This window comes from Oncorhynchus mykiss, chromosome 14, assembly GCF_057628025.1.
Source record: "Oncorhynchus mykiss isolate SJ-2025 chromosome 14, ASM5762802v1, whole genome shotgun sequence".
NCBI lineage: Eukaryota > Metazoa > Chordata > Actinopteri > Salmoniformes > Salmonidae > Oncorhynchus > Oncorhynchus mykiss.
The window spans coordinates 24,790,951-24,805,398 of NC_143035.1; the positions used below are offsets into that span (position 1 = coordinate 24,790,951).

The 14,448-nt window shown below is 42.6% G+C and overlaps 1 protein-coding gene across 1 annotated transcript in view; it reads right to left on the bottom strand.

The window, feature by feature from the left end:
• Positions 1-211: 211 nt before the first annotated feature.
• Positions 212-14,448, bottom strand: part of stag3 (STAG3 cohesin complex component) — a 39,115-nt gene continuing 24,878 nt past the window's right edge. Inside the window, exons 14-32 of the mRNA XM_090198650.1 lie at positions 13,945-14,048; positions 13,736-13,828; positions 11,601-11,693; positions 11,140-11,340; positions 10,985-11,052; positions 10,814-10,901; positions 10,622-10,702; positions 10,032-10,124; positions 9,593-9,761; positions 9,310-9,449; positions 5,796-5,897; positions 5,580-5,716; positions 5,019-5,138; positions 4,683-4,858; positions 3,977-4,175; positions 3,156-3,317; positions 1,238-1,336; positions 711-816; positions 212-599 (exon numbers count right to left, since the gene is read on the bottom strand). Of these exons, the coding sequence (XP_090054776.1) occupies positions 552-599; positions 711-816; positions 1,238-1,336; positions 3,156-3,317; positions 3,977-4,175; positions 4,683-4,858; positions 5,019-5,138; positions 5,580-5,716; positions 5,796-5,897; positions 9,310-9,449; positions 9,593-9,761; positions 10,032-10,124; positions 10,622-10,702; positions 10,814-10,901; positions 10,985-11,052; positions 11,140-11,340; positions 11,601-11,693; positions 13,736-13,828; positions 13,945-14,048 (2,279 nt within the window). The 3' untranslated portion in view covers positions 212-551. The remainder of the gene's footprint in view (positions 600-710; positions 817-1,237; positions 1,337-3,155; positions 3,318-3,976; positions 4,176-4,682; positions 4,859-5,018; positions 5,139-5,579; positions 5,717-5,795; positions 5,898-9,309; positions 9,450-9,592; positions 9,762-10,031; positions 10,125-10,621; positions 10,703-10,813; positions 10,902-10,984; positions 11,053-11,139; positions 11,341-11,600; positions 11,694-13,735; positions 13,829-13,944; positions 14,049-14,448) is intronic.

Here is a 14,448-nt window from a genome sequence, read left to right on the forward strand (position 1 = left end):
CCAGTTAAGTGTTTTTTGCTGCTTGTTCCAGTCGTGCTTTGGGATAGGGTGGAGTGAGAGATACGAGGGTTTTATAAATAAGCATCAATCAGTGGGTCTTGCGATGGGTATGATGGAACTGAAGTATACAAACATGTACTAACATACAATATCCCCATCTTGCATTAAAAGCTCACCTTTCATCTGTTTAAATAAACCACGGAACAATATCCTCAGAAATTGGTTCTTTATTGATAGATATTAAATCAGTGCTCATTTAACAGTTGGAAACACAACCACAAAGTCATAAACAAGAAAAACACCATGTGTCTAACAATTCCTATATGAGCCATGAAGATATTTTTCACATTGCATCTTTGAAACATTCATAATGTAAGGCACTTGTATTTTATTCATTCAACAAAAAAATTCTAATAAGAGCTTACAACAAGTGTAACAACGTTATGTACTGTACTGCTTAACCCTGAAATGCCTGTCTGAGGGATACCAACGTAAGACTATCTTCTCCTATAAGTGTTGTTCTTCTTGTTACTGTGTTGGGGTCCTTTCCCTCACTGAAACAACTCCTCTAAGTAACTGGTGGAGCGACGGGTGGACGGCTGGAGAGAAAAGGAGAAGAAAGAGGTGAGGGAACAAAGGAATAGCAACCATGGTAGACATTATAGGGTCAGTGCACCAACAAGTCAGATCTGAGTGGGCTTGTGTTTTACCAGTGTAAAGTCTGTGTCGTGGTCAGAATCGTCACTCTCGAAGTCCTCAATCTCAGGCTCTTCTTCCTCCACTTCATCATCCTCATCTTCCTCAATCAGACTCAGCCTAATAACACATATTGTATGAGTATTTCAAACCACAAACTCTTTCAAATGTAACAGAAAACCCCCCCATGCTACCCATGGGCGGCAGGGTAGCCCAATGGTTAGAGCGTTGGATTAGTAACCGAAAGGTTGCAAGTTCAAACCCCAGAGCTGACAAGGTACAAATCTGTCGTTCTGCCCCTGAACAGGCAGTTAACCCATAGGCCGTCATTGAAAATAAGAATTTGTTCTTAACTGACTTGCCTAGTTAAATAAAGGTAACATCTTTAAAAAATGCAACCACAATTCTCTTTTTACTTTAATATAACTTTGTCATGTGAAATTGGAAACAAGATCATATGAACATTACATGATCAGATAAAATAATGTTTTCTTTCTCCCTAAACCCACACACTCATGTAAAAACACACAGACATACACACATGGTGAGATGTGATTCGAGGTCACAGTGCCCAGAGGGGCTGGCTTGTGCAATAGGCAGCTTGCTCCTTCGCCTGGGTTCCACCTTGCGCTGCAGTGAACTGGACAAGATACAAAGTCAAAACATATTCAAAAAGGAACAACCCCTAGCCCCTTCCCTCTTCAGTGATTGTAGATCTGAACAAACTGGACAGGTTTAATAATAAATTACATTTTTAATGCACTTTTCATTACACCAATTAACTCAAAGGGGAGAAAGGTGGCCTCGAGATTATAGCGTTAGGCCAGTAACAGAGAGGTCGCTTTTTCGAATACTGGAGCCTACAAGGTGAAAAATCTGTCTCTGTGGCCTTGAGCAAGGCACTTAAGCCTAATTGCTCCAGGGGTGCTGGACAGTGGTGACCCCACTCCCTACTGGAGTTTCAGGGGGAGTTGGGGTATGCAACACATTTCCACTACATATTTGTGTGTAACAGGACAAATCTGCCCCCCCCCCTGAAAATAATTAACTAGTAATTAAAAAAGTGATTTTATATACTGGTACATACTCCTGGTGTTTGCAAATAGGAAGATATTGGATAGGTGTAAGGCATATGATGGCTCCACCTTTCCTTCCAGTGGTTTATGGGGAGCTTCCTTCATATTGCCTACACCTATCCAGTCTCTTCCCATCTGCAAACACCAGTAGGAACTAAGGTAAGGTTTGTGGAGTTTCCCTGCATTTAAAATTGTCTTTTGTTACTAGCACTAATTTAGCAGATTGCTGCTATTTTTGGAGAAGGTTTTACTCACAGTGATTGTGATATGTGATTGTTTAGCTACTTTAGTTGAATGCACTTATTGTAAGTCACTCTGGATAAGAGCGTCTTTCTAAATGACGCTAATGTAAATGTTTTCAGACAGAGAAAGGGGACAGGAATTGCCAGAATAGAGAGAAATGGATAAAGTAGGTAAATGAATATAAACTACCGTTCAAATGTTTGGGGTCACATAGAAATGTCCTTGTTTTTGAAAGAAAAGCACATTTTTTTGTCCATTAAAATAACATCAAATTGATCAGAAATACAGTGTAACAGAGTGCCTCTGTCCAGTGTCTGTGTTCATTTCTTAATCTTTTCTTTATTGGCCAGTCTGAGATATGGCTTTTTCTTTGCTACTCTGCCTAGAAGGCCAGCATCCCAGAGACACCTCTTCACTGTTGACGTTGAGACTGGTGTTTTGCGTGTACTATTTAATGAAGCTGCCAGTTGAGGACTTGTGAGGCATCTGTTTCTCAAACTAGACACTAATGTACTTGCACAGTTTGCGCTGTTCTGTGAAGGGAGTAGTGCACAGCATTGTACGAGATCTTCAGTTTCTTGGCAATTTCTCCCATGGAATAGCCTTAATTTCTCAGAACAAGAATAGACTAACAAGTTTCAGAAGAAAGTTCTTTGTTTCTGGCCATTTTGAGCCTGTAATCAAACCCACAAATGCTGATGCTCCAGATACTCAATGTTTCTTTAATAAGAACAACAGTTTTCAGCTGTCCTAACATAATTGCAAAATGGTTTTCTAATGATCAATTTGCCTTTTTTTAATTTTTATTTTTTTTAAATGTACTTGGATTAGCTAACACAATGTGCCATTGGAACACAGGAGTGATGGTTGCTGATAATGGGCCTCTGTACACCTATGTAGATATTCCATAACAAATCTGCCATTTCCAGGTACAATAGTCATTTACAACATTAACAATGTCTACACTGTATATCGGATCAATTTTATGTTATTTTAATGGACAAAAAATTTGCTTTTCTTTAAAAAAACAAGGACATTTCTAAGTGACCCCAAACTTTTGAACGGTAGTGTATGTAGGTGCATATATAGCTAAGTAAAACATTTTGTTTTCTCTTTTAGGTTAAAAGGTGAGAAAGTTACCCCTGTGAAAAGTCGTCAACAGACTCGGGTTCAGAAATGATGCTGCCCTTGTCGGAGCCTGGGGTGGAGGCCTGTGTATTATGTGTGACGGGCAGGTGCTTGGACGGCTGTCTCTGCACGGTGGAGGTGAGGCCTGGGGTGGCCAGGTTGTTGTGGATGCCGCTGTGGATGTTGAGTGAGAAAGTTAGAGGCATATATATCATACGCCCCCCAAAATGCTAACCTCCCCTGTTATTGTAATGGTGAGAGGTTAGCATGTGGGGTTATGATATTTGTACGTCTGTAAATTTGTCACTCATCATTAATCACAATTCATTCATTCAGGATTATCCGTAATCATGGTAGCATCCACATTAATGTAGAAGTGTTCAGAAACATATTATATTCTTATTTACAATAAAAGTGACTCCAATATGACACAATAGGTTATTTACCATTCATTTCTATTGGGCACAAAATAATCTGAAACACAACCAAAACAGAAAATCCTGCCAACAAAGTTGGAGTCGCAAGCTTGATTTAATCATTGCATGTTATGAACATGGGACCAAATACTAAACGTTTGACTAAATTTAATAAACTATACATTAATTTGTCCAAATACTTATGACACCTTCAAATGGGGGGACTAGATACATAGAGCATTCATTTCTAAACAGTAAAAAAATATATATCTGAAAATACCCTAAAATAAAAGGCGACATTCTGTATTGTCGCCTCATATAAAACATTTAGCTCTACTAAGCAAATAAATAAGTAGGTGAGTGTAGCTAAGTAAAACATTTAGTTCTCTCTATTAGGTTAAAAGGTGAGAAAGTTACCCCTCTGAAAAGTCGTCATCAGACTCGGGTTCGGAGATGATGCTGCCCTTGTCGGAGCCTGGGGTGGAGGCCTGTGTATTATGTGTGACGGGCAGGTGTTTGGACGGCTGTCTCTGCACGGTGGAGGTGAGACCTGGGGTGGCCACGTTGCTATGGATACTGCTGCTGTCCAGCCATGGACCTCTGTTAGCGCTGGACACTGACCATGGAGGAGAGGTCAGGGGTGAAACCATAGAATTACATATACAGTACAACTCATGAGTTTTATAGGATTTTTGTGGGTCAAAACTCAAAGGTCTCTGTTCAGCTCGCAAAACTCCACCTATTCAACCCTTCTCTTTTTAAAGAAAACCATTCACCTTCTCAAATGTTCCAAGCCATTACTCCCCTCTTAACACATTTGATCAATTACATTAGGCCATGGGTTGTAGAAAGGTGGGTCACAAAAATCAGGAATTATGGTTCACCAGGGCAATACTGTACTGTAGATATGTGGTAGTGGTGGAGTAAGACCCGGAGGGCACAGTATGTTGTGAAATCTGTGAATGTATGGTCACTTTAACATTTTATAAAATGCCTTAATTTTGCTGGACCCCAGGATGTGTTGCTGCTGCCTTGGCAGGAACGAATGGGGATCCATAATAATAATCACCTCTCTATACCTTTATCTCTTTGTTAGTAATGTGTGTGTATGTGTGCTGCTGACCCTGGGGGGTAGTCCTCCTGCGTTTGGCTGCAGGGGTGCTGTGGGGGGACAGCGTTGCGCTCCTCTCCCCATCCTCTCGGGGCTTGGAGGAGCCAGACTGCAGAGAGCGCTGGTACATCCTCAGAGATGGCCAAGAGGGGGCAGCAGAGCCACACTCAGCACTCAGGAAAGCAGACCTGGGAGGGAGGGAGAAACAGACTCAGGTCAGGACTATTCTTTAGGCACTTCATGTAGATCTGAAACAAACAGACAGCTCTATTTGTGTTTCTTGTGTGCAAGTGTGAAAAAAAGGACATGCATATCCTTATGTGTCTAGTTGTTATGTGTGTGACTCACAGCTGGGCTCGGTCCTGACGTAGGAGTTTGAAACTGAACTCGCTGAGTATCTCAAGGAAGGGCAGGTTGGGGGGTTGCTCCACCTCTGCTGCCTCCCGTAACGCAAACCGGATACCATCCCTGACCAACAGAGAACACTTTGTTCTACATACCAGCTAGAAATAACTTTATTTATCATAAAGTTTGAGCTTAAACAGATTTTTTGTCAAGTGTGCGTATGTTTTTGTAAATTGTAAATTACTGTCTGCACAAATAATTTCTCAATTGGGACAATACATACACTACTGTTCAAAAGTTTGGGTTCAGAAATGTCCCTTGTTTTTGAAAGAAAAGCTCATTTTTGGTCCATTAAAATAACATAAAATTGATGAGAAATACAGTGTAGACATTGTTAATGTTGTAAATGACTATTGTAGCTGGAAACGGCAGATTTTTTATGGAATATCTACATAGGTGTACAGAGGCCCATTATCAGCAACCATCACTCCTGGACATTTCTAAGTGACCCCAAACTTTTGAACGGTAGTGTATATTGACATTTAGTGTGTATATGTGACTGACATGTGCAGGGACACCAATGGTTTGCGGATGCGGTGCAGGTCTATGCCGAAGCTCATGGCCAGCCTTTTAGCTAGCTCTCTGATCTCCCCAAACTCCTGGCCTCCACCAACGCACTCTGGAGCCAGTGCTGAGAACAACTGACACACACACAATTAGTAATATATGAATATATAGTACATCTGTAATAAACATTATTTAATTTACGCACGCACACACCTGCTGCAGACTCAGGCAGACAGTCTTGGCGCTCTGCACTGGACTGATCATCTTGGTTTTGCTCAGAGTCTCCTTGATGATGTCACCGTAGTCTTTGTAGAACTAGAGGAAGTAGACAAGACTGTCACCCTCTCTATGGTTCTACCACTAGAATTACAATGATTCAATGTATTTCTATGGTTCTACTATTATAATGTATTTCTATGATTCTACCTCTATAAATACAATGATTAATCCAATTTCTATTGTTCTACCTCTATAAATACAATGACTCATCCTATTTCTATGGTTCTAACTCTAAAATTACAATGATTCATTCTCTCTCTGTATCTCTCTGGTTCTACCCCTCCTTCGCTCTGGTTCTACCTCTCCGGTTCTACCTCTCCATATCTTTTTGGTTCTACCTGTCCATCTCTGCATTTCTACAGCTAATAGTCCTAAAACACGGAAATTAGTTTCCTCTGGTTGGTTCAACCATCCCTATGGGGAAAATGAAGAGAGAAAAAAATAGTGTTTTGGGATAAATGCTGATAATAAGGTCTGAGGTTAACACAGGCTCAAGAGATCTTAAACGCATTGTTCTATGAGATAATTTCAGTCAGTTTACATAACATTTATGAATCATGAAGCCTTTGTGCTTTTTAATAACAAATTCTTAAATTCACTAAAAGTGACATTAGCTGATGAAGCTGATATCATAGAACAAAACATACAATATCTCCTAAGCATGTGTTTACCACTGATCTATTTTCGGCATTTATCCAAAAACCTTACCAAAACTACATTTATTTTCCTGAAAGGCTTTTGTCCAATGAACTATGGCAGAGTTAAGGCTCTCTAAGGTATGCTTCCCAACCGAATCAGTTTGAAAGAGTTCCTGCATATGTTATGATGACATTTTGTGACGTTTTTGTTCATTTTGGACTTCGGTAAGGTTTTTTTCTCCGTTTGTTTCTGGCACATATTTTTTCTTAAGGCAAGCCGTCGTCAGTGATTGGTTAACAGTAGGGATTCTTCAATAAAGTCTTTGATGTCGAGAGATGACTCAGTTTCATGCACATTTTTTCATTAAGAAATACTGCACCAAATATTTGATGTAAAATTGTGAGACTAAGATCTCCTCGGCAAAAACGTAAACATTTATGACAGATTTCTTGAGTTATCTTGGATTAATTCAGAATATTTTGAGTAAGTGTATACTGGCTACGGTGTCTCAAAATGGACAAAGTACTATTTACGTTTTTTTCTCGTTTTTCAAGCAAAGGTCTTTTAAGGAAGTATGCGAGCACACTCGTTCGGTTGAGCCTAGCCAACTTCAGCGAGCCGCCAGCCAAACTCAAGCAGTGCCTACAAAAATACGCCGTTACCATTTCTCTAATACAGCTACCACTTTCATCAGTTAGTCTCTCACCCACTCTTTTCCCTAACTCAATCCTCTTTAGATATCCTGTCATCCTTTTCTAACCCCTTTGTCATGTCTTTGGCATGATTAAAAGTGAAGACTTATTTTTATCAAATCAATTTTCTGTAACTATTATTACGTGATTAAACTAATCGTGTAAATGCAATTAACGAGGAAGTCGGGGCACCACAGAAAATCTTCAGACTACATCAATTATTCTTCAATTAATGAACTATTCTTTACCTCACGTCAGTCTCATTCCAAACGTCGTAAATTGTTGATTATCTACACGAACCCAGACTTTACTATAAATCATCCATACGCCAATTGGCGTAATCATTTATTTACTAACTAACTAAATAATCACAGAAATTCATAAACAAACAAACAGTAGATATGTTACTAACAAATGATAGGGAAGATTCCCTAGTGGGCAAAGCCGATATGACAGCTTGGTGGACAATGGGAAGTGTGTGTGGACTGAGAAAGAGCGGAAAGGAAAAACGGATCAAGAAATAAACACATTTAAAACTTCAAATGGTTTTGCTGGAGACAGCCAGCAAACCACTTAGCAACCGTTGCTCTTCTCTTACCGTCATAGTAATCACACAATAGAATTTACAACCAGTTGATAATTATATTAATTGAAATGCTAATCCTTTGCACATGAACGCTCACTCATTCGGGAATAATTGCAATCAATATATATTTACACCCATGTGTCGTGATATTTTCTGTTGGAGTCAGTTCATCCGTGTCTCTTTCTCTCTCTCTCCGTTTCCTTGAAGATCCCAAGTCTTACAAGGTTAGAATGGATAATTCAGAGTGCCATTCAGAAATGTTCTCATAGAATAGATGTCTCAGTGGTTGCTGGTATTCACATCCCAGGTTGACATAATTTCTAGCTGCAGACTAGTAATTCATATCTAAAATTTGCTCTTCTTCTGTAGGGATCGATAGTCTCAGAGTTGAACCATTTCCAGCTGTGTAGTCAATGCTCCACGTGGTGTGGTTAGGAATTCCATAACTATTCACAATCACAGGTCACGCTGTTGGTTTACTTAGTCTTGGTACTCAAACCTGTACCATCTCAGTTTATACCGAGGTACGTGTGGTCTGAAGAGTATTTCCTCAGGAGGGGGCTTTATTTGTAACAGTAGAAAAGGCACTTCTATGACGCCTGATTGTGTCTGTGCTAACAGGGGCGGGCCAATGACTTAGTTAAACTTTAAAGGGAATACAATTCTCTCACATTAAAGGTTTAACATCACGGTACATCATTTCACAAATAGTTTCATCTTTACTCATTCATTTTATACAATAATTAGATGGTAACCAGATAATTAAGAAATGTACACATTCAGAGTTATAGTTATGTGTGTTTCCTGTCGTCTCGGAGGTCACCAAATGAAACACATTCGTCATACCCGTCCCTTAAGTGTCCACGGACCATTCCCACCTTCTCACAAGTGGACATTTTGTTTCATATTCCCATTTTGGAGTTAGGAGTTCGCCACGTGAAATTATTGGTTCTCTCTGTGTCTCTCTCTCCATACTGCATGGCCAGGGAGAAAGTCTCTGCCAGGAATTGACGACCTGAGATAACAGAACCTGAGTGTAGGAGAGTGAGAGGGAGGGGGAAGCCACAATCTATACCCAGAAAGGACCAAGTCATGACACCCTCCTCCACCTTCTCACCCCTCCTCCCTTCTCACCCATCTCCCTCCACCTTCGCACCCCTCCTCCTCAACCTTCTCATCCCTCCTCCTCAACCTTTTCTCACACTCAAATCAAATCAAATGTATTTATATAGCCCTTCGTACATCAGCTGACATCTCAAAGTGCTGTACAGAAACCCAGCCTAAAACCCCAAACAGCAAGCAATGCAGGTGTTGAAGCACTCCTCCCACTCACTGCACATTCCCCCCTCTCATGCCTTTCTCTCACTAATCCTATTTCTCACTAATCCTTCCATCTTTTCTCTCACTCCCTCCCCATTTCTACCCCTCTCTCATTCCTCTCCTATCCTTCTTTCCCTGTTCTCCCACTCCTATTTATCTCTCTCCGCCCTCTCTCACTCTCTCTCTCTCCACTCCCCTCTGTCTCCTCTACCTTGCTGTAGTATTTGAAGACATCAGTGGCAGTGCTGAGATCCAGGATGCCGTAGATAACCAATTTACAGTAGCCGGCCAGCTGGTTGCGCCGCCGCTGAAGAGTAGCCATCTTCACCTCCTCAACTCCCTCTGCCTCACCTGGAGAAAGAAGTGAGGGAGAGGGAGAGAGATAGCAGGGGGTGAGAAGAGAGAAAGAGATGGCCCAGGTCAGAAGTAGTATACTAAATAGGGAGTAGGGTGCCATTTTGGTGTAGGTAGTGTAGTTATGATGGTTGCCCTACCGGACAGTTGGTCGTCGTCAGGCTCAGTGAAGACATAGTCAAGGAGGAAGGCAGCCATGTCGAAGCGGAGGGAGTCGGAGGGGGGGTGGGCCAGGGGCTGCAAGGTGGGCTGAGACCTCACTGAGCTCACCCCAAACAACAGCAGCATGTCACACAGCAGCTCAAATGCCTACCGAGAGAGACACAACACATCAACACACACTCCAGCACCAGGGTTTGTGCTTAATTCCATTTGATGTCATTCAAGTCAAATAATACTTTTTTAAAATGTGTTAAAAACATGCCATCAATCGCTTCTCCTGTTCAGTTTACTCAGAAGTCATTTGAAAATAGATGACCCTTTTGAGTTATTGAATTAGAAATGTGAGTTTACTTCTTGAATTGACCTCAACCATGTTGAATTGACCTCAACCCCCCCCCCACACACACACACACTAACCTGGTCTCTGATCTCTGGCTGGCCCACAGACAGGCAGCTCTGACAGACGATGCAGAACGAACGCACCTCCTTCTTCAGACGCTTTACCTCTGCCTTGGAGGGGTGTGTGAAAGAATGGTGCATGGGTACATATGAATTTGCAGATATGTGTGTACATGATGTGTGTGTGTGTGTGTGAGAGGGAGAGAGAGAGGGTGAGAAAGGGAGGGTGAGGGAGAGAGAGTGAGGGAGAGAGAGGGAAAGTGAGAGAGGGACAGAGCAACAGATTGAGAACAACGGTGACAGACAGTGACTAAGCAGTACCAAGAAAATTATTTGTCTGTGTTTATGCCAGGGCTCAAGCTTGGGTAAACAACACATGTGAATGCCTAGTCATAACTGTTTGCATGTGTGTGAGACTGAGCCTGTGTCGCTGTGGTGCACTCCAACAGATTGCTGTGTTAATTGCCTGCTGTCCACACAGCTGGTGAGCTGGTAAATATGACAGGTTAGCAGTGCCATGCTCTAAGGGGGGCACCTCAGTGGGTACATAAGGTAGGGAAGTAGGGCCATCTTAACAAGACGGGCAGGCAGTGCCATGCTATGAGCACCTTGGTTGGTGTAGAGTTGGCCACCCTGACTTTCTCCCAGAGCACGTGGAACGCTGCACACTTCAGAGCAGGAACCATCAGCTGAAACGACATGGGACAACACTGATGGAGTTTGGTTATTTTACATGACATTTCTTCCTGCAATGTTCAATAGATGTGTGTCAGTCAGTGTGTGTGTACACAGACACACACCTCTTTGTCGATGTCTCTGGACTCCACTCCACTCTTCAGCAGCTGAAAGCAGGGTTCAAACAGCTTCCATGAAGTCAGGTCCTTGGCACTGAAAACACACACCTCAGTTTCAGTCACACACACACACACACACACACACACACACACACACACACACACACACACACACACCTGCTGAAGGCTGCAATTCTCGTCAAGGCAGTAGCAGCACTGTACACCTCATCTTCATCAGCAGTGCCCTGAGCACAGAGATAGAGGGAGGGATAGAACATCATCAACATGCTTCGAGAGAGAGAGAGTGTGTGTGTGTGTGTGTGTGTGTGTACCTGCAGCAGCTCGTTGAGGTGGGAGCTGAAGCGGTCGGTCAGACTGTCCAGTAGCTGGCTGACGACCAGGTCGGCACGGCCGGAGAAGGTGTACCTGTCGTGGCTGAGGGCACACGCCACGCGAGCACATGCCTCCAAAACACCCAACTCCGTGTGTTTCTCCACGATGCCACACACCTGGGCCAGCAGCAGATCCAGATACTGAAGGGGGAGATGGGGGGGAATAAAGAGAGAAGGTGCACTTGAGTCCAAGTCATGTGACTTGAGTTGACAACCCTTGTGTCATGTTGTATTTTAGCCTACAGGGGGAGCAGCTGTGTAAAGGGTGCTCTCTCTGCCACCGATTCTCAACTGGTGGGCCTGTTGGGTCGAGGGAGGTATTGAGTGGGAGAATGTAGGAGTAGTGTCCAAGTAAAAAAATCTCTCTCGTACTCTCTCTCTCTCCTGTCTCTCTCTCTCACCTTCTCCAGTCTACCAGTGCTGCTGTAGGTCTCCAGGTCAAAATGAAGCGGAGCCTTCAGAAGGCAAGTCACTTTCTCCACGTCCGCAGAGTACTGTGTGACAAAATTACAAAACAATTTGAAAAAAGCTTAGAATCAGAAATATGTTCGTAACATCAAATAGCCATGGTGATCAAGTTACACATCCATAAAAAACCCTATCAATAAAAAAATAACTAACCGTTAAACCAGTCCTAAAACATAATATATGAACTATTCAGGGCCTTCAGAAAGTATTTAGACCCCTTGACTTTTTCCACATTTTGTTATGTTACACAGTGGCCTCCATCACCCTTAAATGGAAAAATTTTGGAACCACCAAGACTCTTCCTAGAGCTGGCCGCCCGGCCAAACTGAGCAATCGTGGGAGAAGGGTCTTGGTGAGGGAGGTGACCAAGAAGATGGTCACTCTGACAGAGCTCCAGAGATCCTCTGCGGAAATGGGAGAACCTTCTAGAAGGACAACCATTTCTGCAGCACTCCACCAATCAGGCCTTTATGGTAAAGTGACCAGACGGAAGCTAGTCCTCAGTAAAAGGCACATGACAGCCCGCTTGGAGTTTGCCAAAAGGCACCTAAAGACTCTCAGACCATGAGAAACAAGGTTCTCTGGTCTGATGAAACCAAGATTGAACTCTTTGGCCTCAATGCCAAGCGGCATGTCTGTAGGAAACCTGGCACCCTACGATGAAGCATGGTGGTGGCAGCATCATGCTGTGGGGATGTTTTTCAGCCGCAGGGACTGGGAGACTAGTCAGGATCGAGGCAAAGATGAACAGAGCAAAGCACAGAGAGATCCTTGATGAAAACCTGCTCCAGAGTAGAGGTCGACCGATTAATCGGAATGGCCAATTAATTAGGGCCGATATCAAGTTTTCATAACAATCAGAAATCTGTATTTTTGGACATCAATAAAAAAATTTAAAAAAGTGTTACACCTTTATTTAACAGAACGACAGATTTTACCTTGTCAGCTTGGGATTCAATCTTGTAACCTTACAGTTAACTAGTCCAACGCTCTAACCACCTGCCTCTCATTGCACTCCATGAGGAGCCTGCCTGTTACGCGAATGCAGTAAGAAGCCAAGGTAAGTTGCTAGCTAGCATTAAACTTATCTTATAAAAAACAATCAATCAATCAATGATAAACTAGTAATCTCATCAACCATGTGTAGTTAATCTCGAGTGTCCTGCAAAAAGGACTGTCGTTGCTCCAATGTGTACCTAACCATAAACACCAATGCCTTTCTTAAAATCAATACACAGAAGTATATCTTTTTAAACCTGCATATTTAGCTAAAAGAAATCCAGGTTAGCAGGCAATATTAACCAGGTGAAATTGTGTAACTTCTCTTGCAAAACATGTTTTAATTTATTTTTTAAATCGGCCGATTAATCAGTATCAGCTTTTTTTGGTCCTCCAATAATCGGCATCGGCGTTGAAAAATCATTATCGGTCGACCTCTACTCCAGAGTACTCAGGACCACAGGCTGGGGCGAAGGTTCACCTTCCAACAGGATAATGACCCAAAATACAGAGCCAAGAGAACGCAGGGGTGGCTTCGGGACAAGTCTCTGAATATCCTTGAGTGGCCCAGCCAAAGCCCGGACTTGAACACTATCGAACATCTCTGGAGAGACCTGAAAAGCAAGGCTTGCCATCGAACCTGACTGAGCTTGAGAGGATCTGCAGAGAAGAATGTGAACTCCCCAAATACAGGTGTGTCAAGCTTGTAGCGTCATACCCAAGACTTGAGGCTGTAATCGCTGCCAAAGGTGCTTCAACAAAGTACTGAGTAAAGGGTCTGAAACCTTATGTAAATGTAATTTTACATTTGTACTAAATAAGCAAACATTTATAAAAACCTGTTTTTGCTTTGTAATTCTGGGTTATTGTGTGTAGATTGATGAGGATTAAACAATATATTTATATTTTTTTAGAATAAGGCTGTAACCTAAAACAATGTGGAAAAAGTCAAGGGGTCTGAATACTTTCCCTAGTAAAGTAGCATGTGTTGATGGGTTTGAGTGACAGGTGTGTTAGGATCCATTTCTGGTTTATCATGCAGTGGTATCAATATGCTCTTTGTCACTACCTTGGCCAGTAGCTGGGGCAGGAGGGTGATAAAATGGGTGGTGATGCGTCTCTTGTCCTGGGCTTGGGTCTTCTTATCCTTCATGCTCAGGATCTAAAAAATAAAAATAACACACACACACACACCTCTCTTGTCAATGCAATTTAGTGACCCTGCAGTCTCTTTCCTGTCTGATGGTTTAGTGTTGGTGTGGTGTGGGTGGTAGTCACCTTCTTTGCCTGAGCTCTTCCTACAGGCGGGTGTCCTTCAGCTGCCTGTCTGACAGCACACATCATCAACTCTATCAACGCCCCCTCCTCCTCATCCACCAGACCTGACACACAGAGAGAGCGAGGGGGAGGGATGGGGAGGAAGATGGAAGGAGGGATGGAGGGGGGAGAGAATGAGGGAAGGAGAACGAGGTGAGGGATAGTCGGGGAAGGAGGGAGAGGGAAGAAATAAAGGAGGGAGGGAAAAAGATGAGGGCATTCGAGGAAAGAAAAGCAGGCAAGAAGAAGAGGGGACAAGGGTGAAAGAGATTTTTTTTTTACCAGTGGTTTACAGCAACAACGTCCATTACTAGTGGTTTACAACAACAACGTCCATTACTAGTGGTTTACAACAACAACGTCCATTACCAGTGGTTTACAGCAACAACGTCCATTACTAGTGGTTTACAGCAACAACGTCCATTACCAGTGATTTACAACAACAACGTCCATTACCAGTGATTT